At 35.8% G+C, this 24,361-nt stretch overlaps 1 protein-coding gene and 1 non-coding gene across 4 annotated transcripts; one reads left to right on the plus strand and one right to left on the minus strand.

Annotated features, from left to right (window-relative positions):
- Nucleotides 1–8,547: 8,547 nt before the first annotated feature.
- LOC130996264 (uncharacterized) lies at nucleotides 8,548–14,276 on the minus strand. Of its 3 annotated transcripts, none has more exons than XM_057921771.1 (3): nucleotides 13,806–14,276; nucleotides 13,410–13,582; nucleotides 8,548–8,864 (listed from the first exon to the last, which is right to left on the minus strand). In XM_057921771.1, exons 1-3 carry the CDS (start codon nucleotides 14,202–14,204, stop codon nucleotides 8,744–8,746), a joined length of 693 nt encoding a protein of 230 aa, XP_057777754.1. In that variant the 5' UTR covers nucleotides 14,205–14,276; the 3' UTR covers nucleotides 8,548–8,743. The 3 variants fall into 3 exon arrangements, with proteins under 3 accessions (XP_057777754.1, XP_057777755.1, XP_057777756.1); XM_057921772.1 differs by lacking the exon at nucleotides 8,548–8,864 and adding an exon at nucleotides 10,083–10,445 and having other exon boundaries at nucleotides 13,806–14,274; XM_057921773.1 differs by lacking the exon at nucleotides 8,548–8,864 and adding an exon at nucleotides 11,707–12,129 and having other exon boundaries at nucleotides 13,806–14,274.
- On the plus strand, nucleotides 12,707–12,791 carry TRNAM-CAU (transfer RNA methionine (anticodon CAU)). Its single transcript is given in 2 exon segments — nucleotides 12,707–12,744; nucleotides 12,756–12,791. It is a non-coding gene; the product is annotated as a tRNA-Met (tRNA).
- Nucleotides 14,277–24,361: the final 10,085 nt, after the last annotated feature.

The raw sequence follows: 24,361 nt of genomic DNA on the forward strand, positions 1-24,361 counted from the left end.
GGTTCAGCAGATGTTATCTTTTCTGAAGCTGGAGTATCTTCTCTCGATTCAGTATGTGGAACATTATTTGGTGGTTCTGAGGTTCTAACTGTAGCTTCTGGACGATCAACATCCATCAGTTGTGGCTCTTCTTGATCTCCTTGACTGATGACTTCAGTTGAGATTGGTTCCTGTGGAGTAGGAGCTGTAGAAACACCAGTTTCTAAAGGTGCAGCCTGATGGAATTGAAGAGAGAGAAGCTCTTCAGCAAACTTGGATGATGAGGTCCCTGCATCATGATCAGTGTCGATGGGACCTTGAGTGTACCACTGACACTTCAAATAGTCTCGAGCGAATTTGTTGAAGTCATGAATGACATCCCACATTCTTGGGATGTTGAAGATGTTGTAAAGTCTTGCTTCCTCGATAGCAAAATAATAATCTGACTCGATAAAATTGAGGTCGTCGATCTAGGAGCAAGGGGCATTTTTTATGAAGGTATAGGCAAGAAGACGATGGAGGTTTTGGTATTCCTTTAGTGAAGAGTCGAGGCCAGGGAAGTGATGAGAAAGATAAAGATAGGCTCCCCTAGCTGATTCAAACCTTAAGGCTTGAACAGCCTGTTGTTGCTCTTTTGTTCCAGAAAGAGCTTGTTCTGATGAGGAGAGTTGGATCTCTTTGCCTTTGGCAGGTGCTTGGACAGATATCCTGCCGGATTTGGTTTTGGTTTTTGATTTGTGCTTGAAGATGGTCTCTTTTGAAGTGGAGCGAGGCCGACGAGAAATATCAGAAGGAATTTCTGATTGGGTTGCTGAAGGCTTGGAGGAGGGTTTGAGAGATGACTTAGAACCTTTCAGTCTCTTCTGTAGAAGGTTCAGCGACCTCCTTTGACTTGGAGGATTTAGAACCTCCCTTCGTTTGCTTGAATAGGCGATAGTGATCAGTCACCTCCAGTTGTTCTGGCCAGTAGACTTGAATATGACTGGTGCCTTTGATGATGATCATGGACATCCTGTTTCCTTGTCGAAGCATGTTTGCTGGCTTGGTATTGGAAGGTTCACTACAAAGCAAATCGAGATAAGCTGCTTCCCAGTTGAAAGAGTCTGATTTCAGTAATGCAGCTAAGATGTTCTTCTGTGGCTGCGAAGCTTTGTCTGGGAAGCCTCTAGCGCCAAACCAGTATTTTTGAATGATCTTTCCCAACAGATTGTGGCCTGGTTTGTAGTTGGCGAGTTTAATAGTCTCTTCAGTGGGAGTACTTTTCTGTTGCAACGTTGTCTTCAATATTTTGTTTGCTTTCTCGTCAGAGATGGTGGAGGGTTTCGATCCTGTGTTCGGTAGACTGAATAGCTCCTAAACATTCTCTGTAACTTTGATGTGGATTTCTTACAGCTCACTGAAATCCAGTGTGGTGAAGACATTCACCTTGGTGACGAGATCACCAGAGTCGTTGATCGTCAGTTCTTTATAGAACTTTTTGATCGGATCTTTGAGAAAGAAAGGGGCTTCTGCGGTGAGAAAGTTGTGCCACTGATTTCTTGTCAAAATTTCATCAGCTTCCTCATACCCATCTTTTAGTAGAAAGGAGGGTAAGTGCAGTGACTATTCGTGACAGACTTGTTTCCTGCTGCAATCGATTTTCACCATTGTTCCTATGATTTTTGGGGAAAAGGGATGGAGAAATTTTCTCACAGTGGCTAGCTGTAGAACAAGGGTTAGATTGCTGGAGATGATGACGAAAAGATTCTAATGATGAAAGAGAAGGAGTTCTAGGAAGTGGTGATCGGTCATGGGATATGGGCAGTTCCTTTTTTGGGCTTTGATAAGACACCGACAGTTGAGTTCCTCACGCCAAGGTGTATTTAATAAGATTTGAAATTCGCAATAAATGTCCGTCAGACTAATGCCTTAAAATATGGGATTTCAATCAAAAGGCATATTTTGATAAATGGTTAGAAAAGGAAATACTGCTACTGAATTAAAAAAGGCGGGACAAATTAAGGAGTAATTTAAATGTAACTGAATTAGCTCGCTCCTCAAGAAAAATTCAATTCATGTTTCCAACATCTATTTAAAACATTTGAGGCGACTGATCAGTCAGCCAAACAAGTTTTTGAAAAGCGGGAGCAGATGACGCAATTTAACTAAAATGGGTATTTTGTGAATAGAAGATACTTACTAGTCGACTATCATTGCAGTCAGTCAATACCACAAGTTCAGTTAAACTGTTGAGTTTTGCTCCCCTTCGAATAGAGACTCCTCTTCTTTGAGTGCCACGTCATCAGTTAGAGAGGCTTTAGTAGACTGGTCATTAATAGTCAAGATTTTAGTGAAAATCTTTTTCTTCCTTTAAGAACCATTATGTTCAATTGAGATTACTAATGATTAAACAGAAGATTTTCTCCTCTGTGCTTGTGACCAATCTTCTGACGTTGAAGATCTTCTTTCAACGAGTCATTGATTGGATCCTTGAAGAATGTATGAATTTTCTTCAGAATCCTACAAGGGTTAGAAGCCATAACCATAGAGGACAGAAAAGGGAAGCATTTAGCACGTTGGAAGAAAAATAATTTTGGAAAGTTTTGACAACCTTCTTGAAGGATCTAGTTCAGTAAGAACTAGGTCAGAACAGTTTGTTCTTGCGAACAACATGTTCTGATACCAATTGTTGGGATCCCGGAGGGTTGACTGGACAGATGTATGGGCGGGGGGGGAATACACCTGTAGGCTATTTTTCGCAAAATAAAATAAACTTAACCAAATTTCAGTTGAAAATAGGTTGTAGACTGATACTGAAATGACTTCAGTAATTTTGACATCAATTGAGCGTAAAGCTTAACTGATATCCACGTAAGGCTTCAGTCTAGAGTTTGTAAAATATAGTAGAGTTATTAGTCTTTCTGACTATCAGTTGAATCATCAGTTGGATTAATAACTTAGCAGCGTAATTTAAACTTAGTGCGAATAGCCTTTAGAAAAGGTTTATCACCGGTAAAATCCTTAGTTACACTTTTCAATTAATTCAGTTAAGTTGAAAACAGTTTTAGCACAAAGAAAGAAATAACTGAAAGCAGATAAAGAACACAAGAATTTTTACGTGGTTCAGAAACAACATTCCTACTCCACGATCAGATGATTAGTCTGACAAACACTCTGGGCTAATGCATAAAGGTGCACAGCAAACCTACCAACCCACTCTGAGTTGGATTTCCCTCTTGGCTTACTAGGTGCCAAAGAACCAATCTGTTTAGTTTTTCCGGTACTAAACTACCACACTTGGCTTACCGGGTGCCAATGAACCGATCTGTTTAGTTTTCCCGGTACTATACAACCACTATTGGCTTACCGGGTACCAAAGAACCTAATTATTTAGTTTACCTGGTACTAAACACCCACTCAAACACTTTTTCTCTCGATTGAAAAGAGGTTTGGCCTCTTCCAACTAAGACTATTGAGAACGGGCTCTCAAGTAATCTATTTTAGGCTAAAGATAAAACAAGAAATGCCTATATCACTAAGAGAGTTTAGATAATCAGCTAGACTGATTTTACAACAATTAATTACTCTTTTCTTCGATTCGAAATTCTATCTATGGAAATGCTGGCTCGTGAATTTGACATAGCTGCAACGTATGTCTTCGAATCGGTCCTCTGATTGAAGATGTTCCTCGAGCTCTATTTATAGGTGAAGTCCCGAATATATATGCGTTGGAGAGATGGTCTTCAGGATTTCTTCCGTTGTGAGACATTCTGTGCTTTGGGCTGAGGCTTCAATCTTCTTAGCTCATATTTGGTTAAGAGTTTGAATCATCTTTGTCCTATGAGTATGGTGCGTCTGAACTTTAGCACCAAAAAGGAAAGTTGGTGTACTAGAAAGGACGATCTTCATATCTGATGCATTTAGTGTTGTTGCAGGAGCATTTAATGTGGATGTCTGAGCTTCAGTCCGATGAAGAAGATCGACTGATATAACTTTCAAGAATCAGTTGTGCTTTTGTCCTTTGCTTGACCAGTCGTTGACTTCAGTTAAGTTGTCCTTTGTATCACCGGTATCTTTCCTCAGTTGTTCAGTCTTCAATCGAGCTTTGATCTTGAAGGTCTTCAGTCTTCAATTTCTTCGGTCTTCGTCATCAAGAAACTTCAGCTATCAGTTACCTTCATTCTAGCTAAGAGATTAAACTCTAACAGTTGAGTTCAAGCGAGAAGTCTAGTTTAAAGAAAATAAATCTAAGGGTTTTGAGACCATCAAAATTAGAATTTGATATTTCTTCTATTTTTCAACAGTGTATTATACCGAGGCAAGGTATGATACCGCATCGCCGGCATATAGCCATATACTTGTGATGCAGTTTCATACCTTCTTTTGGTATACTGTAATTTTTGGTATATACTCGTATATTATCTCAAAATCCATATTTTATACTTCTTTCGTCCCATTACTTTTGGGCATGGAGATTAAGAAATGTGTAATTAGTAGATAAAGTGGGTTGATGAAAATTATTTAAATATTAGGTATAGAGAGAGAATATGTTACCAAAAAAAAAGAATGGAACAATTATAATGAGACATCCATTATGGAAAGTGAGACATTTGTAATAGGACGAATGGAGTAATATACATTATATATTTTTGAAAGTATTAACTAATATTATAGAAAGATGTATATATAACCTACATTTGGATCATTGAATATAAAGAAAGAGTTAATATGTATAATTATAGTTATTATTATAATTATAAATAAGTTGCATCAAACTTATATAAGAATTTACAATGATATTAAAATAATTATATTTTTAAGTAGGTCTTGGAAAGATAAATTATTGGGGTAAATATAATCAAATAATATTAAAGAGTATATTTGGTTTATATATTATATAGTTTGTATTTTAAACTTTCATTGTATTGTTCATATTATTAGTATATATATTTTCAATCGGAGAATGTCATCATCATCTAGTACTGCATCAGACACAATTGGTGCCACCACTATTGTCGTCGTCGTTGTTGTCTTGGCCACCATTAGATCGACTATCTTGAAACCCAATGGTTCAACAATCCTCTTCAGATATTCTCATGAACAATGCAAAGTGTCGAATATAGTGGCTATCAACAACTCGATTGAAATTGTGACACATTTAGTGGGAGCCAATTCAACTTTGGAGGAGTTGTTGGTTTTCCGCAAACGAAATGGTCTAAGCACCACTTCATTCCATGAGAATAGTGTCGCTCACAAAAGTTTGAAGGCTCTGACTTGAACAAATGGCAACACAAGATGTTTTACTTCACAACGTTGGAACTTGCAAACTTCTTGACTAAAATTGAGCTAGCTTACCAAAAGAAAAAGACGAGATTAGTGGTTTGAGTTTCTTGTAACAATTCGTGTAATGACGATTATCTTTGTGAAAATTTTCTTCTAGTTGATTTAGGAAATAGTTTGTACAATGTATATGTCAATGTAAGGACCTCTAAAGAAATATGGGAGACACTAGATAAGAAATATCGCAGTGTTGATGCAGGCATAAAAAGTTTGTTATATCGAAGTATTTTTTACTATAAGATGGTCAATAATCAACCTATCATGGATCAAGTGTAAGAGTTTGAGTGTGTGTGTGTTGGCTCAGCGGTAGAAGGTTAATGCCCAAGATCTAAGGTCTTGGGTTTGAGTCCTACATCACGTAGTCTTTGAATTTCTTTATTTAATTAGAGCATCCACAATGGTGGTGTCTTAGGAGTGGGCCCCACCTAAGACACACCCCTCTCCAATGCATTGTGTCTTAGGTGGGTGCTTAGATCCCCATTTCCAAAAAATTCATATTTCTACACTTTTATTTTTAAAATTCAAATTTCATTAAAATTAAAATTCTACATTACAATAATTTAAATAAAATTAAAAACATAATTAAAATACGCTAATAAAATAAAAAATAACATAATTTCCTAATTTAAATAAGCCCTCGACGCTTGAGCACTTCCTGGACTAGGTGGTTGTGCAAAGCCAATTGTGCATCCTGTCATACCCGTCGTATCCTTGTTCAATAGCTTCATATCCATCTCCTCTCGTTTCATCTCGGCTTGCATTTTTTTGGCCTCGGCGATTACCCCCGTTTTTAGAGCATGCTCCTTCATGCTTTCGGCCACCTTCTCGAGGGCGTCGGAGAACGCTGATCCTTCTCCCGAAGACCCTTCTCCCTTCTCCGCCTTGCCCTTGTCTCGCTTTGCCGCTTTTTGGCCTTGGGGTCTCGCTGTGACACTCGGCTCCGAAGAAGTAGTGGTTGCTTCACCATCGGAGCCCTTCGACTTTTTGGCGGAGTGGACATCCCCGGCTTGCGACGTGAATCTTTGGCAGTCACGAAGCACTTTCCAAGCTTTGACGTAGGAGAATTGCTTCTTGAAATTCGCCACGAACATCGTCTGGGCTTGTTGGAAGATTTGATCGTCGCTCATACCACTCCCCCAATTGTCCTTGCAGGTGTTGTAGAAGCCCTTGAAGAATTTTGTCTCCTTTTGGACACGGGCGAAGTGGGACTTGAGATGATCCGGCTTTCGCGGCGGCGCTCCCGACGTATTGAGCGCGTTGAACTTCTCGGCGATTGCTCCCCAATATTGGAGCAACTTTTGGGAGGTCCCCAAAATAGGATTGTGGGTTGCCTCCGCCCACAATATTTCCACGAGCTCGGTCTCCTCGCTAGAATATGCAGCGCGGGTGCCCTTGGCTTTCGGCTTCACCTCCTCCAGCTCTTCTTGAACGTTGGCGTTCGCCGCCGGCGTAGGAACATTTCCCGTAGCCAAGACATTCGAGGCTTGTGAAAATGGAGCAAACCCCATCATTGGAACCCTCGATCCGCCTTGTTGCTCCATGTATTCATCGAATTCACAATCTATCTTTCGAAATGTAGAAGAGAGAATTGTTTTTGGGAGAGAATTGTAGTTGAAGATGTTGGTAAATTTGAAAGAATGGAAGGAAGAGTGGTATTTATAGAAGGGGAAAAAAGAAAAAAAAATAAAAAATCAAAATAGCCGTTGAATTTGCGACGGTCGTTTTAAAAATAAAAAAAAAACAAAAACAAAAATTGAAAACGGTCGAATTTTGCCAAAATTACCGATTTTTGTATTTTTTTTTAAATTGGGCGCGTCCGGACGCGCCATCTCCTCTCCTCTCTCGCCCCGTGTTGAAGCCTCGACCCCGCCTCGCATCTGGGCGCCCCTCCAGCGCGCGGCCGCCTCCTTCGCCCCGGATCGACACCGGCTTCGACGCTGCCGCTGTGGATGCTCTTATGTAATTTATCAAAAAAAAAATTAAGTGTTTGAATTCCTCTTGCATGAGGTTACATCCGTGGGGATAAAATTGTCGGAAGCTTTCATCGTTTGGACGATGATTGAAAAACTTTCCTCCAAATGAACAATTTTAAAGAGCTACCTCAAATACAAGTGAAAAAGATAACTTTTGAAAACTTGATCGTCAGACTTTGTAATGAGTCTGGCATGAAAAAGCAAGATTTCAAATCGGTGGATATCGAAGTCTAACTTTTTAGAAAGAATGATCCCTCCGACAAACGTGTTCACGTGAGTGATAAAGACAATGACAATGGAAAATAAGTTGTTCGAAAATTTGAAGGGAATTGCTATAATCATATCAAATCACACCATATGATGAATAATTGTCGAAAGTTAAAAGAGGATAAGCTCTAAATTCATTTATGGTTTATCATTAAAGAATATCACAATATCATAGACGTTATACATAATACATAATATAATAAGAGAATATATAGCCATGTTGAGAAAATTTTCGTCACCCATCTGAAAAACACAAATTATGGCCATTTTTTAAAATAATTTTGGTCCAAAATACCCTTGCCTGCATGCTCCTTCTCTCCCTCCCTCACTGCCACGCTGGGCGACCGCGAAAATAATTGGCAATAATTGTGTCAAGTGTACCTAATGAATTGTACCAATTGTCAGCGGCCGTGCCTCTCTCTGCGGTCGCGCCCTTTCTCTTGCCACAATTGGCACTAGTCATGCCAACTGTACTTAAAGAATGATACAATTGGCACTAATAGTGCAATTTGTACCAACTGCCAGTGGCCGCGGAAAAGTCAGCGGTCGCGCCTCTCTCTGCGGCCGCACCCTTTCTGTTGGCACAATTGGCACTAATTATGCCAAATATACCTAATGAATGACACAATTGAAACTAATAGTGCCATTTGTACTATCATAACCCGTGAGCCCAACCCGACCCTAAGCCCAACCCGCGAGCGTAACCGAAACTCAATCCGCCTAATTAAGGACAAAATAGTCATAAAACGTAGAAAATGGCCAAATTTGTGTTTTTTAGATGAGTGGCCAAATATTAGGTTTCATTGCTCAATATGGCTATTTCACAAGTTGACTTATATAATAACATACCTAACTCATAATTATACAATTATATCATAGGACTTTGCAAATTTCTCACTTATGAAAAACAAGAGAAAAACTCCCAAAATTTCCTAATCCCGAGTTGACGCTCATCTCTACTTCATAGAGTTGTGATTGAAAATATATTAATAACAAAAGGAACATCAAATTTAACTAGATCAGTTAGAATACTTAATAATATTATATTAATTTACACAAATATGATCAACCCTCATCAAGTGATCACTCGTTAAGGCTCTTGTTTCGTTTTCTCCCTTTTGCTAGTCAGATTCTTATTTATTATATTTAACATACAACATAGTAATCGTTATAAAAACTCTCTCTCTCTCTCTCTCTCTCCAAAGTCAGAATGCTTTGACCATTGTTGGAAGTACTGGTGCTACTCCAGTCTCTGTTTCTTCATCATCTTCGCATTCTTCCTCATCGGCTTCCCACAAGAAATGTGCATAAGAACCCAAAACCATACTGTAATAATTCAAGAGTGTGCTCGCAATTAGTCAATAGAAAATCTCCACAACCATCAACACAATGACACCTACATATATACCACTCTGTCCCATAATAAAGTATCACATTTTTCATTTTCTTTTGTACTATAAAAAAGTATAACTTCCATTTTGGAATATGATCGCACTATCTCTTTTAACCGCAACCACTCATTTTCACTCAACATATTATCTATCAAACTTTTCTTAGTCATGTACCATCACATATGTGATATTCTCTTATGTGACGAATGGTGTATTTTTGTGTATGGGCGTTTACATCTGGCCCCAAAGACAATGAGTGATATCTAGAAGAGATTATCAATTTCTTTTTCAGTATAAGAGGATATTTCTTTTGGCTGATATTTTTTCAACTCATTTAGAAAATACTCCATGGTATAATAACTTGTAGAATATATCTACAAATTTACTAAAAAATACCCTTCAGTATAAGAGGATATTTCTTTTGGCTCATATTTTTTCAACTCATTTAGAAAATACTCCATGGTATAATAACTTGTAGAATATATCTACAAATTTACTAAAAAATACCCAATATAATAATACGTAGAATTTCTTCAAATTAATTAAAATTCTCCCAATCATGCCACTGAAAATTTGTTAATCGAACAATTGAATTATTGAATTGGTCAATGCAATGATCCGATCACTGCAAAATTGTTAAATACTCCCTCCGTCCCAGCTTTTTGTATCCACTTTTACTTGTAAATACAACTAAAAGTTGATACAAAAAGCTGGGACGGAGGGAGTATTTAATTTGTCGAATAGTTAGAATATTAATTGGATTTGTGAATTGAATAATTCAATTGAACAATTTAAATACTCCATCCCCAACTAACTTGATCAATATTTTTTTTTTTTTGGGCCGTCCCAACTAAGTTGATCAATTTCCTTATATAAAATAAATATAAATAAAGAAACATCTAATCACTTATTCACTTTATTATCAAACACATTTAAAACACTATTTTCTTAAATGTCATGCTGAAAAAAAGTTGATTAACTTAGTTGGAGTATCTCACTAAATTTTTTAATTGAATCAGGCAATTGAAAATCCGATTTGAAATTCGTTTTGAAAATCCGATCGACTTATTGAATTGTCCTTTCGGACAATTCAATTTTCTGGTACATAAGTCAATTTTTAATTGGATCAAACAAATAAAAATCCGATTTCGAATTCGCTTTAAAAGCTGATTGAATTAATGAATTGTCTGACAGTCAAATTTTCTAGCACATAAGTCAATAACGAAAGGATTTTTTTACCCCTCACCTACCGTCAGATAGATTCACATATTTCGATGTGAATGGATATTTTTAATTAATATAGCTAGTCTCTTATACATTTGAATTTGAATGCCTGATGCATCCAAATATGCAAGGAATGCATATACATGTATTAAATGACTATAAATAACCATCAATTGAGCATCTAGTTTAGTTGAAAAATGTGTGCGCCTTGTGTTGACAAGGTCGTTGGTTTGAATCCTACAAAGCACGTAAATGTGTGTGCCTTGTGTTGACAAGGTCGTTGGTTTGAATCCTACAAAGCACGTAGATTTTTTATCAAATGATACATTACAAATAACATCGTTTTTATAAAAATAAATGATATATTATAATGACATTTTTAATAATAGAAAATGATACTTTGTTCAATGATACTTTGTAAATGACATTTTTATAAAATCAAATGATATATTTTATAAAAATAAATGATATATTACAAATGATATTTTTAATAATAAAAAATAATACTTTTATTGCGTACCAATAATATTTTCAAATGGAGTAGGAAATGATGGTTCACCAATAATACAAAACTAATGACACTTTTAATGATAATTTTAATAACAAAAATGATACTTTTTACGTAGACAAATGATACTTTGTAAATTATATTTTTATAAAACCAAATGATATATTACAAATGATATTTTTAATGCATTTAAATGATACTTTCGAATGATCGATAAATGATATTTTCGAAAAGAATATATTACAAATGATACTTTTAACAACAAAAAATAGTAATATAAAGTCAAATGATATTTTGTATAAAAATAATTAATGTCATTAATGACACTTTTAATGCATGCAAAAGACAATTTTGATGCATTCAAATAATATTTTTGAATGGGACTGAGAAGAGTCGGGGTAAAAAAAATTAAATAAATAGTCAAATTAATCAAATTATATATATAAAAACTGGTCCGGACGAACCAGACAAAGCAGACTGAAAGAATGGTAAGAATATGCAGTGTGCTTTGTGAGAATCAAACTCATGACCTTATAGATACAAGTAGGGATGTCAATCTAGCCCGAAACCCGTGGGCTGGCCCGATTAACCCGCCACCCGAGAGGGTTAGGGTTGAATATTTTCAACCCGATAAATGTTACAACCCGATTAGCCCGTAATCGAATAGCCCGACACCCGATAGGGCCGGCCCGACTAACCCGATGGGCTAGCTCGAAACTCGAACACTGAATATTAAATATTTAGATATAAAAATAAAAAATGACAAAATATTATAAAGTCTCATCATTTCACTTATCTGTATTTTTGAGATGCTTTGCTTTTATGAATTCAAAAGATTGTTGGATATTTTATTATTTTTTCGTTAACAAAGTTGAACATTTTATTGATACCAACTTATTTTATATGTTATGCAATCTTGATATTTTTTTCAATATCTTATATTTTTGCATTTCATGCTTGCTATATAATTTATATCTTTGATTTCTATGAATATTTTATACATTATACATTAGATCATTAAAAATAGCAAAATACAAATGATTATTTTATTTTACGCATTTAAGCCGACTAGCCCGATGGGCTAGCCCGAAACCCGAACGTTTAGGGTTAGGGTTGAAAATTTATAACCCGACAAAATCCCCAGCCCGATCAGCCTGCACCCAATTAACCCGAAACCCGATAGGGCTGGCCCGAAACCCGGTGGACTGGCCCGATTGACATCTCTAGATACAAGGTACGCACACCAATTGAGCTCAATTGGTAATAAATCACAGCTTGTGAATATATACACCGCCTTCCTAATATCTAGATGTACGATGCATATGAATGTGCATAAGAATTTATGTTTTTAATATACACTTTATAAAAAATAAATATATACTTCGTTCGTCCCATAAGAGTGTGCACCTTTTGCCATTTTGAGACTTTTCACAAAGTGTGCACTTTTCTTTCTGGACTCCTTCTTCCACTAATAAAAGTGTTTCATTTTTCATTAATAACACATTCACCTCACATTTATTAAACTCGTACTACCGATAATCATGCACACTCTTATGGGATGGAGACAGGAAGGAATATATAGATCTATACATGTATTTTCATGGTCCGTTCACATTTAAACATTACTTTTAAAGGTTCACTCTTGAATTTTGGCCTGAAAAGACATTTAAGATCCTCTTATTGTCGTTTAAATGGCATGTGTTCTATTATATTTATTGTACAGATGAACAATATTATTTAGCAATCTACATTTAGAATTGTCAACTATCAAAATCATTTGAATGGCTTCCTCCAAAAAAAAAAAAAAAAAAAGAATCATTTCAATGGCACGTTCTATTATATTTATAGACGAACATTATCTAACAATCTGAAATTAGAATTCTCAAATGAAAGACTAATTTCTTATTTGGATTAAACTTTGAAATATCCAAATGCCTTTTAATTATTTCTATTATTTAAGTTAAATTTATTTAGATTATATATAGTATTTCATTAAAATAAAGAACTAATACTTTTAATGATAACAAATTGAATTAATTAATAAAGGGGTGGTGGCGCAGTTGGTTAGCGCGTAGGTCTCATAGCTTCTGAGTAATCCTGAGGTCGAGAGTTCGAGCCTCTCTCACCCCATATTATATTTTTAATATTTATTTTAATATTTTTACTATTTCTTATAACATAAAGTTCATCTTGTTTATATTTCATATTTATACTTTTAATATTTTTACTATTTCTTGTAACATAAAGTTCATCTTGTTTATATTTCATATTATATTTTTAATATTTATTTCAATATTTTTACTATTTCTTATAACATAAAGTTCATTTACTATTTCTTGTAACATAAAGTTCATCTTGTTTATATTTCATATTATATTTTTAATATTTATTTCAATATTTTTACTATTTCTTATAACATAAAGTTCATCTTTTTTTTGAATTAATAAAGTTCATCTTCTATAACCCATATTTCCCCACATTTGTAATATTTTTACAATTGCTTATAACAAAAAGTTCATCTTCTTTATAACCCATATTTCCCCAGATTTCTAATAGTTTAACAATTTCTTATAATATAAACTTCATCTTCTGTAAACAAATTTTTTTATATTTTTAATATTTTAACAATTTCTTATAATATAAAGTTCATCTTATATTACCCCATATTAATCCTTAAATTTTTTTTATTTAATATTATTAATATTTTGTGTGTAGAGAGAGAGAAAGAGGGGGAAGGAGGGAGCATACCTGTCGTGAGGGGAAGCCTGAATGGCTTGAGTGAAATAAGATTTGGCTCTGCCTTCATCTCTCTGAGTCTCCCATATTAATTTCCCATATAGCGAAAGCACTTCTCCATCTCCTGGGCTCGCCAATATCGCCCTCCCGTAATATTCTTCCGCTTTCACCACATTTCCCTCCACCTATATCATTCATACATACATCTCTCACGTCTCACACTAGCTTATATTCAACGCCATATATATTTTGTAATTTTACCGGATTTTGATCACTAAATTAACAAGTACATTCATAATAATATTTTCATGATTCTATTTCAATTTCACTCGATATGTAGAATTTGTGTTTCGCAACTCATTGTTTAAATATTTTGATCAATTTTGCGACTTGTAATATATCACGTACCTCATGCAAGTATCTGCCGTAGTTTCTCAAGAGCAGAGAGTTGGTCGGATTGGACTTAATCATTTCCCGGTAATAAGCTCCGACGTCGCTCCGCTCAGCCCCGCCACCACTGCCACTGCCGCTGCCGCCGGACTTGCGGTTCTTATTCATTCCTCCGCCGGCGTCGCTGCCGCAGTGTTCGTTCTCCATCTCGGGTATCCGCAACGAACTGAAGGAGCGCGAGCGGTGCCTGCTCAGCGTCCGCATCTCCGAGCGGATGATGTTCGATTCTGAAGCGGAGCGGCGGATGCTTGCCTCCGCATGCAGGGACACAGAGACGGAGAGGCGCGGTGAAGCGGAGGCTGGCGGGGCTTGGACCGGGATGGGACCGGAACCGGTTCGGAAAAGCATGGACTTCATGTGGTTTGCTTTGGTGGTGTAGGAAGTCAAGATTGTTTGCTTTTTGAGTTCACAAGAAAGTGGAAAGGCGAGTGAGATTTGGAGTGTTAATTTGAGAAGTATATATAGGGAAAAAGAATTAGATGAGGTTTGAGATGTGGGGCGTAGGATTGGGTGACGCGTGGAGGTATCGCACGTGGTGGGCTGGGCAAGCGGCGGGAAAGGGGTCGGGCCCATGTGTCACGACTCACACACAAAACGTGATCTCAAGGCAAAGCCACGCGGACACGCTGCGAGAAAAGTTGCTTATTTAACTGTACGGAGGGAGCACTCATCGCTTCAATTTTTCCAAATTTATCAATTGTGTATTGTGTGCCCAAATATATACACTAGAAAATTCCATACAATCCTATTATGGTGAATAAGACAAAATACTCATACCTCTTCAAAAAAAAAAAAAAAGACAAAATACTCATATAAGGTTATTTTCAAGTAGGATTTTATAAAGAGGAAAAAGTCTTTAGAAAATAACACTCTACCCTCCATCATAAGTGCACTCGAAATTCAGATATAAGTAATATCATATTTGATGTTTCAAATTTTTTTATTTATATTTTATTGCATATTACTGTTTAATATTAATTTATAAGCTTTAATTTAATTTTCTGATTATTTTTTTATCGTTTTATTTTGCTAAATATTAGTAGTTAATAATTAGTTGATAAATCATAAATTTTTTACCAACTTAGGGAATGCTTATGACCAGGATAGTTAATCCCATTAATTGATAATTTTTGGGGTTATAAATTGAAAGGATAGATTGGGCATATGACTATTGCGTGCGTGACGCGTGACAATTGGGGCCGTATCTGTCTTGTACCTATAACCGATTGATGTACGAATGTGGAAAATATATTTGAACCAATGACCAAACGTTCATGTTTAGTTCATTCAGTATCATATTTGATAATATGTTTCAATTTTAAATTTTTTATATATGATTGCATATTACTGTTTAATCAATATTAATTTATAAGCTTTAACTTAATTTTGTGATTGTTTTTCATCATTTGATTTTTTTTTTTTTACTTTTATTAGTTAATAATTGGTTGATAAATTCAAAGTTCTGAGTATAATTTTTTAAAAAAAATTAAATAAATATTAAATATAATTCATAATAATATAATAAATTTGATTCATGAGTTTGGGGCTATGTTGCATAGGTACGGAGGTGCGGATGCGGGGGCGATACGATACGAGTACGGGGATACGGGTTTTTAAAAATTATAGGGTGCGATTTGACAAGGATACATTTAATTATTAAAATTTTATGATATATAATGCTTATAAAATATATACAATTTAAATTTTCTTAAATTAATTATATGTAATTTACATTTTATTTTACCCAAAAGTTAAGCATTTTCAATTATATAAGTTAATTGAGCAACAATATAACGATTCAAATATTATTAGTCCAATATATAAGTCATAACTGAAAATAAAATTATCAAAATAATCTTGTGTAGGCCTTTCGTGCATGAGATACGTGAATTTCGCCTATGGAATTTGCGAATCCGGTTTATTTTTATAAATTGTTTTAAAAGATACGCCACGGGGCGAATCGGGTGCGAATCAGACGAGAATCCGAGAGAATCGCAGCCTAAAATAATCCGATTCTCCGTACATGCTAATTTTTGAAGAATCTGTGCATCATAGGTTTGGGGTTAAGAAAGAGACTTAGTCAAATAGTTAGAAACTTGGTGACTTGGTTAGTGCTTGATAATGATCAGGTTTACTCTGAGCTCAAGCATGGACTTTAGCTCATAATCATATTCTAAGAGGGTGTTTGGCTGAGCTTATAAGCTCTTCAAAACAACTTATAAGTTATTTAGCAGCTTATAAGCTCTTTCAAAGTGTTTGGTAAAATAAGCTTTTAAAATGTAAAAATAAGCTCCAAGAGCTTATAAGCTCCCAAAAAATAAGTTATTCTACCCCAACTTATTTTCTCATTATCTTTTAAGCAACACTCATTTTACAAAAGTAACTCAACTATAATTTTTTATTTTCATCATATATCATTCTAATTTTATTTTTCTTCGATTTTCTCTCTCTAACAAAGATTTTCTCTCAATAATTAAAAATTCTCTCTATAGCTTATAAGCTCATTTACCCAAACACTTTTACAACTTATAAGCTCTTGAAACATCTTATAAGTTGCAAGAGCTTATAAGTTCTTTAAAATAAGTTTAGCCAAACACCATCTAAGCCTCATAATCGAAGACCTCTTTGAATAGTGGAGAAGTCAGCTAACAGCTGCATTCAGTACCAATTACAAGTGCAATATTTGTCTTTGGTGAACAACAATTGCAATTGCGCTTGGTCGAATATTCATAATAACAATCATTATAATTTACCTTGAGCAGAAGACTCAAGAATTCTAGAGTTTGATTGATGGAGGAACCATATTTTGACGTATGATTCACGTGTTCATGATTCATTTCGAATATCAAATAAATACATACAAAACCACGTGCCTATAATAAGAGAATAGAGTATTACTTGCGAATCCGGCAATGATCGACTCCAGAGTTGATCTTCCGACTTGTTCCCACGGCAAGACTTGATGTTGGATGACAACGATCTTCAAGTCCTCTCCCACTTCTAGGTAGCATCGATCTCCCTCTCTCTGTACTCTCACAAATTTATCTCTTTTTGGTCTTACATAATGTCAGAACTATTTAGAATTAGGGTTAACTTATTATTTATACTACCTAAATAATAAGCCCATCATCTAATTAAACTAAGACAAAGCCCAAAGGCTTAAGTTGAGAGTGAGAAGGGGCAGCCAACCCACTTAGAGCAAGGATTTTATTGGGCCAAGCGGGGATCTACTAGCTCGAATAAAGTTGGGCCTCCCAGTGCTCGATTTTCTTATTCAGCCCATAATATAAATCTAGACACAAGTATTAATTTATTCCACTAGAAAATTAATAAATTAATACTGAATTACCTCTTTATTCTTTAGGTGAGTCGGGGCTAGCATTAGACTTAATTAATCCTCATGTTTAAGATATCGAATATTCATTAATTAATTAATTCCTCTTACGATCAATTAATTAATTAGTCGTTGATTATAAGCGACATCTCGAGTGCTACCACTTAAACTTAATATCGTATCGGAAGTAATTCCACATGCAGGGTTTAATACGATAAACTTATTAAGTTCATCGAGAGGATATTATCATCCTGTTATTAGGAGTACACAGATCCTTATTGCAATGTAATCGCATATCAAATAATAATTATTGTCGCCCAAAGTATTGAGTATATTGAGCTTCAACAGAGCTCTCACCCTTGATAAATCAAAGCAATAGTCAATTAATTATTCACACCGAGTAATTCAATTAAGGTTAATACTATTTATTTCACCGAAAGCTTGATTCTTAATTAGTCAGAATATAAGAATTCATCTCACTGTGATCTTGTTCAATACACAAGTGTACTAGCACAAATAAATAGCCAAGACAAACTATTTATCCATTTATGCTACAATCTAAACCGACAACTCATCCAAAGTTGTCTCGATTGTGAACACAATTTATATCTCAATCTTTTTCAATTATATGATCTTTTGTGATCTACAACACACCATATAATCTATAGTATGAGATAAATTGGACTATAATAAGATTATACAATAACAATAATTCAGATAGGATAATCGTAGTGAATTACAGATAATGTATACAAGCATAAAAGATTTGCTTTCAGTACATAATCCTTTAATTGATTGATTGAGATGATGAGTGTGAAGGAATATTAAACTGAATTAATACTCGATTTGCCCCGAAGATCATTTCTTGGATTATTATTAATTTATCATACAACGATTAATCCCTAACATGCCCCTATGAATTTAAGTGCTGCACGTTGGAGTTCAGAAATACCTGAAGAATTCAGAAGAATTCGTCAAACTCGCAGCTGAACAGACCAGTCAGCTTCAAGCCTTCGTTTGAAGCCTCAACCGTCCTCAAATCGTATTTTTCCCAGAAATACGACTTCTTCGTCTTCGAGAGAACTTTTCGTGGCCACCTATTTCGCCTGAATCGGAGTTCTGTGGAGGAAGTTATGGCCGTTCTCCCGAAACTGCCAGAACTTGATTTCCTGCGAAAATCGGACTCCAGCTCAGATCTTCTGAACTGTATCCCGCTCAGATTTCACCGTTGGATGGACAACGAGCTGTGAAAGTCCCAAGAGAGAATTGTGCCTTTCACGTCTGGCGCCTCTCTGCTCTCTCAAAACCCTAATTAATTAGTGTGTGTGTTTCCTGATAGTAGACAGCTGTATTTAAATAAATAAAAACAAGCTGTGGGACGCCAAAAACCTTGTGATGGGCGAATTCTGTCTCTCCTAGGGCAAGGAGACTTTGGGCCAGTCCAGGGACCAGATACAAGGAATAAAGATGGGCCTCAAATAAATTAATTCTCCATGGCCAGCCCAGACCATAATTAATTTATAAATATTAGTTCATTCCACTAGAGAACCAGGGGGCTTAGCCCACTGGCCACCAGGTCCTCACTTAAGTGAAGTGACCCGGGTTCGATCCCTCTTGGGAGCGAATTGGAGATTGGAGATATAAGGTGGATTTGGTAAATGGAGAGATAAGGTGGTTCTTGGAGTGGATGGGGAACTAATTACTAACATCTAACATGACTTTGCCCGATCAAAAAAAAAATACCGACTTACCCCTTTATTGCCGGTGATGACGGTGATGAGTCGGGGCTTGTATTTAGACTTATTAAATATCCGTATTTAAAATATCTGACATCCATTAATTAATTAAAAATACCGACTTACCCCTTTATTGCCGGTGATGACGGTGATGAGTTGGGGCTTGTATTTAGACTTATTAAATATCCGTATTTAAAATATCTGACATCCATTAATTAATTATAGCTCTGACAGCTTTAATTAATTAATCTCTTTGTAATCCTTAAGCAGTACCACTCAAACCTTATTATTGCGCCTGAACTTAATCAACCTGCAGGGTTTAGCGCAATAAACTTTATTGAGCTCCTTAAGGGGATGTCATTATCCTATATCGGGTACCACTCAAACCTTATTATTGCGCCTGAACTTAATCAACCTGCAGGGTTTAGCGCAATAAACTTTATTGAGCTCCTTAAGGGGATGTCATTATCCTATATCGGATACGGGTACTAATACATATAATCAAATATCATATATTAACCGCTATCACCCAAGATACAGAGTACTCAAGTTACTATATAACTCTCACTCATAGTAAATCAAAGTGATACACGAATTAACATATATATCTGAAATCTTATTAGTATTAAGATTTTATTAAGTCACCGAGATCTTGATTCTTCACTTAAGTCAGATAGAAGAATACATCTCACTGTGGTCCTATCAATACGTTATGACGTACCAGTATAGACAAGTAGTCAAGACAAACTACTTCCATCTATACCGCAGCCTAAACCAATGACTCGTCCTAAAGTCATCTCGGCTGTGATCATTTTATATCTCTTAAGGTTATTCCAATTATATGATCTTCTGTGATCTACAACACACCATATAATCTACTTATAAAGAGATAAGTAACATACATGTGCAATCATGAACACAATCAGATAGGAGATTGGATAGTGGTAACAGGAAACATTGTATACAAGCATAAAACATTCTTGCTTTACAGTATACAAATCCAACAATCTCCCACTTATACTAAAGCAAACTTTTAGTATACAATGTGTCTATTTACCAATCACCTAACACTTCTCCCACTTATACTTAAAGTTTTCTAAGTGGGTGGCATCAATCACATTCTCATCTTTCAATGACCATTTGCGATAAGCCTTTTGTGAAAAGATTAGTAGGTTTCTCCAATATGTGAGAATTTATTCTATGAGCACAAAAACCTCGATTTACGAATAATCGTATAACTTTGGTACTTACTCTCCATGTGTTTGACCCCTTGTGGTTCTTGGATTCCTTAGAGTTTGCAACTGCATTTGAAGTATCACTAAGGTGATGCTCTGACGCAAACTAGGAATCACCCTTAGATCTTGGAGGTAGTGGTCAAACCAAAAGGTTATACCTCCCAAGGAAAACACATAGCTCGAGGTAATTATTCTTTGTTCCGGTCAGCCTGGGAATCCGAAATCATATAATCCAAATAGGAACTAAACTGTCTAACTGGTAAACTATCCTTATTCTCTAGTCATGGACTTGAGAATATAATTTACCACAGTTCAATGTCCTTAACTAGGACTATACTGATATGTTACAACCATGCTAACTGCATAGCAAATATAAGATCTCGTACATAGCAATCCATACATGAGGCCATCCATTGCGGAAACGTAGGATATGCCTTCATTTCCTCAACCTCAACAGGCATCTTAAGACTTAGTCTTTAGATCAAGGAACGCCATAGCTCAAAGGTTGCAATCCTTTCTTGGCAGTATTCATACTAAAATGAGCATTCACAGTATCAATGTAAGACACTCGAGATAAGCCCAACATCCTTTTCTAGTGATCCCTTATAACCTTGATCACAGAGACGTATACTGTACCTCCTTAGTCTTTCATTTGAGACTGTTCGGATAACCATTACTTTATGTCTTGACAATAGCTCCATATTGTCGCCAATTAGGAGGATATTATCTACATAAAATGCAAGATAAACCACATCACCGATGACACGAGAGCGATTGACACGAGATGCTTCTCTCCCTCCCTCATGTAACCTTCAGGTTGTTGCACATGGATGTCCTTACCTTTTCCAAGGTAATATATATGACATCCATTTGCCAGACCTCGATGGTTTAAGTGAGCTGCTATGGATAAAATGATCCGAATGTTCTGAGCATGGCACTAGCGAAAAAATCATCGTAACCTATACCCTTACACTGGGCATAACCTTTTGCCACCAGTCTAGCTTCGAAAGCTACGATCTTGCTCATTCGGACCTGTCATTATCTTGTATACTCACTTACAACCTAAGGCTTTACTGCCTTTTGGTAGCAAGATTTTCTAATATACACCCATATTCTTAATAGATTTCTCCATTGAGACGTGCCAGGAATCTACATTCTCATTTTCCACTAATTCCAAGTAGATATCTAGGTTGATTCTCTTATATTCACTACCAGGGACTGAATCCAAAGATTCTTCCAAGAACATAAATCGATCGGGTTGTCCCACAACCCTCCCACTATAATGGATCTGTGGTGCCACATGTGTGTCAACAGTGCGTGCAGTGTCCTGTGGTACAAAACTCTTGCACACTTTGGCTTGGGTGATGGAATCGCCTGTCTAATGTCTTCAATTTCTTGAAGCACACTATCTGACTTGAATTATTGATTATTCCCATAGTCCACTTCTAAGAATCGTGTGTCATTGCTAATAACCACCTTCTGATTCTTTAGGACTAATTGCAAAGATGCATAACTCATCATCGGACATATTTTTCCAAGAGTGACCTATTTCTTCTCTCCACTACACCATCTTATATAGGGATTACACGGTGTAGTAAACTGGGTTGTAATCCCAAACACTGGCAATGAATCAGCAAAGATCATTCCTAACACATTATTGGCCCTTTATCCCCTTTGCCATGAATGACCCGGTCTCTATCTTTTCCTCTATACAGGATTCACAGGTTCCAAATGGTACAACCTGGATTGAATCCAATGTACTATTTAGACACGAGCCTTTGGATCCTGTTAAGATAGATGTGACCTAATCTAGGGTATCAATATATGTGTAAGATCCTCATGAGAGATTAGCCTTAACTTTTCTCTTTCTTTTGTTCGATGATGTAAATGCAATATAAATGTATTTTGTCGACAAGTTATAGTATGAAGAGAGATGTTCAAAAATACCAGAATAGATAACTTTGTCATTTCTTATGATAGAAACACCACTATCAAAAATGACATAAGATCCATCTATTCAAAATTTTGGAACATGATAAGGAACTCTCAAAAAACTAAACTATGTCTTTAGCTCATCACTACTCAGCTTCCTTGTCAGCTTATAAAAAGTCATGCAAGGTGTAACAATCATTATGAGTTTCTCTCGTTTTCCACTACTCACAACTGAGTAGAAAATGAGCTGACATGTCTCAGTTGCTACAGCAAGTGAAGTACCTTAACCATTTGCCTTGAGCATTGAAAGAAAAAATCTCCAATACTCAATCTTATCACACCACTACTCCCACTATTTCCCTTGTCTTTCTTGCCCCTTGGACCCTTCTTCTTCCCGTCTTTTGACGAAGAAGATAGCCATCCGTTGGCAATAACAAGTGTTTGCACATCTTTTTCCCACAACTTCCTTAGCTGTAACTAGAGCATTCAACAACTCAAAAAGAGTATTATCTTTCTTGCTCATAACAGCGTTGAGGCGAAAGTTCTTAATTAAAATACTTGGGAAAAGAGTTCAGGATAATATTGACTTTTGCCTCACCGTCGATACTCCCACTGAGCAAGTCAAGTCCGTCAAAATTTGCATGACATGCTCGTGTACTGAGCTATGCTCACTCATAAAAATAACAAGATTACTCTCATCAAATTTAAATGAGCAGCTCAGTCCGACTCTCCGAACACTTTCTTGAGATTCAGCATGATGCTAATAGCATCGTCCATGCCCTGATGTTGGAGCTACAAGGTTTGTGACATTATACTCATAATATAGCATATAGCCACATTATTCGTTTTGTGCCACCTTTTATGTAATTCCTTTTTCTCATCAGTTGACTCATTGTTCAGACCATAAGAACGTTGAGTAGTAGGCAACACAAAAATTGTGTTTAGTTTGTGATAAAGATAAAAATCCAAAACTGCGTTTCCATTTTATATATGTGAACCGGTTAAAAGACTTTGTGCAAGAATAAATAAACAATAAGAGACATAGACATATCTGAAAGTAACGAACATAAAACACATAATTCGTAACAATAATATTGTAACCTTTTGATAAAACAATATTAATGAAACCTCCAACCGCTCAAGGAATCCCATGTGCAAGCCACGCTGTGTGGACGTTTACACATGAACTCCTCAACCAGACTATTCACCTAGTCATTTAATTTCCATCCATGTCAACTTAACCTTTTGACAAAGGAAATTAATAGTTGGCACCTTAACTAGACCATATCATCATCAAGAAGGGACTCCTCGGGGAGTTGTACATTGTACTTGATATGATATCTAAGCAATGACCACAATTTAACCTTGAAAATTAAATTCTCGAAATTGACATACTCACTCGGACCATGCCGATTTCAATTTAATTTTCTTGGTTATCTTATTTAATTCCATTCTCCAAAGTACTTGTGAAAATTATACAAGTAAGCCACTCTGTGTGGACGTTTACTGCATAACTCCCACTACTTTAATGGATTTAAATATTTTTAATAGAAACCTCATCTGACAAACTTATGAAAGAACAAACATGAAGTAAGCCACGTTGTGTGGACGTTTACTCACATTGTCAATCACTTTGTCTAGAGACCGCTTGTGGAGATCTACATAATTTTAAGAATAAAGATTATTAAGTAATAACCACAATTTAACTTTGAAATTAAATTCTCGAATTTGACATACTCACTCGGACCATGCCACATTCAATTTAATTTCTTAGTTATCTTATTTAATTCCATCCTCTAAAGTACTTGTGAAAATTATACAAGTAAGCCACACTGTGTGGACGTTTACTGCATAACTCCCACTACTTTAATGGATTTAAATATTTTTATAGAAACCTCATCTGACAAACTTATGAAAGAACAAACATGAAGTAAGCCACGCTGTGTGGACGTTTACTCACATCGCCAATCACTTTGTCTAGAGACCGCTTGTGGAAATCTAAATAATTTTTAATCATCTATAAAATTATTAGTACAACTTAGTCTTTTTCTTTCAAAAGGTTTGATCATGCTCAACACATAATCCTAAACATGCTCATCTAGAACGCAACATGTAAAACATGCTCGCAGAATTCTAAAACATGCTTAAGAAAACGATAAACCTAACATGCTTGTCTAAGCGCAGTTAATAAACACATATTAATAAGCAAAGACAAAGACAGCCGGTAAAGAACATAAATGATTAACACCACGACATGCAAAGAACAAAATTAAAACA

The sequence above is a fragment of the Salvia miltiorrhiza genome, chromosome 7, assembly GCF_028751815.1.
Source record: "Salvia miltiorrhiza cultivar Shanhuang (shh) chromosome 7, IMPLAD_Smil_shh, whole genome shotgun sequence".
Lineage (NCBI taxonomy): Eukaryota > Viridiplantae > Streptophyta > Magnoliopsida > Lamiales > Lamiaceae > Salvia > Salvia miltiorrhiza.

Bases quoted from the DNA above. Each gene is read 5' to 3' on its own strand.
- LOC130996264 (XM_057921771.1), bottom strand. From the start codon at position 14,204: ATGAAGTCCATGCTTTTCCGAACCGGTTCCGGTCCCATCCCGGTCCAA. The intron at 13,583-13,805 runs GTACGTGATATA...TGAATGATATAG, and splicing joins ACGGCAGATACTTGCATGAG to GTGGAGGGAAATGTGGTGAA. The intron at 8,865-13,409 runs GTATGCTCCCTC...GAATTATTACAG, and splicing joins CAGGCTTCCCCTCACGACAG to TATGGTTTTGGGTTCTTATG.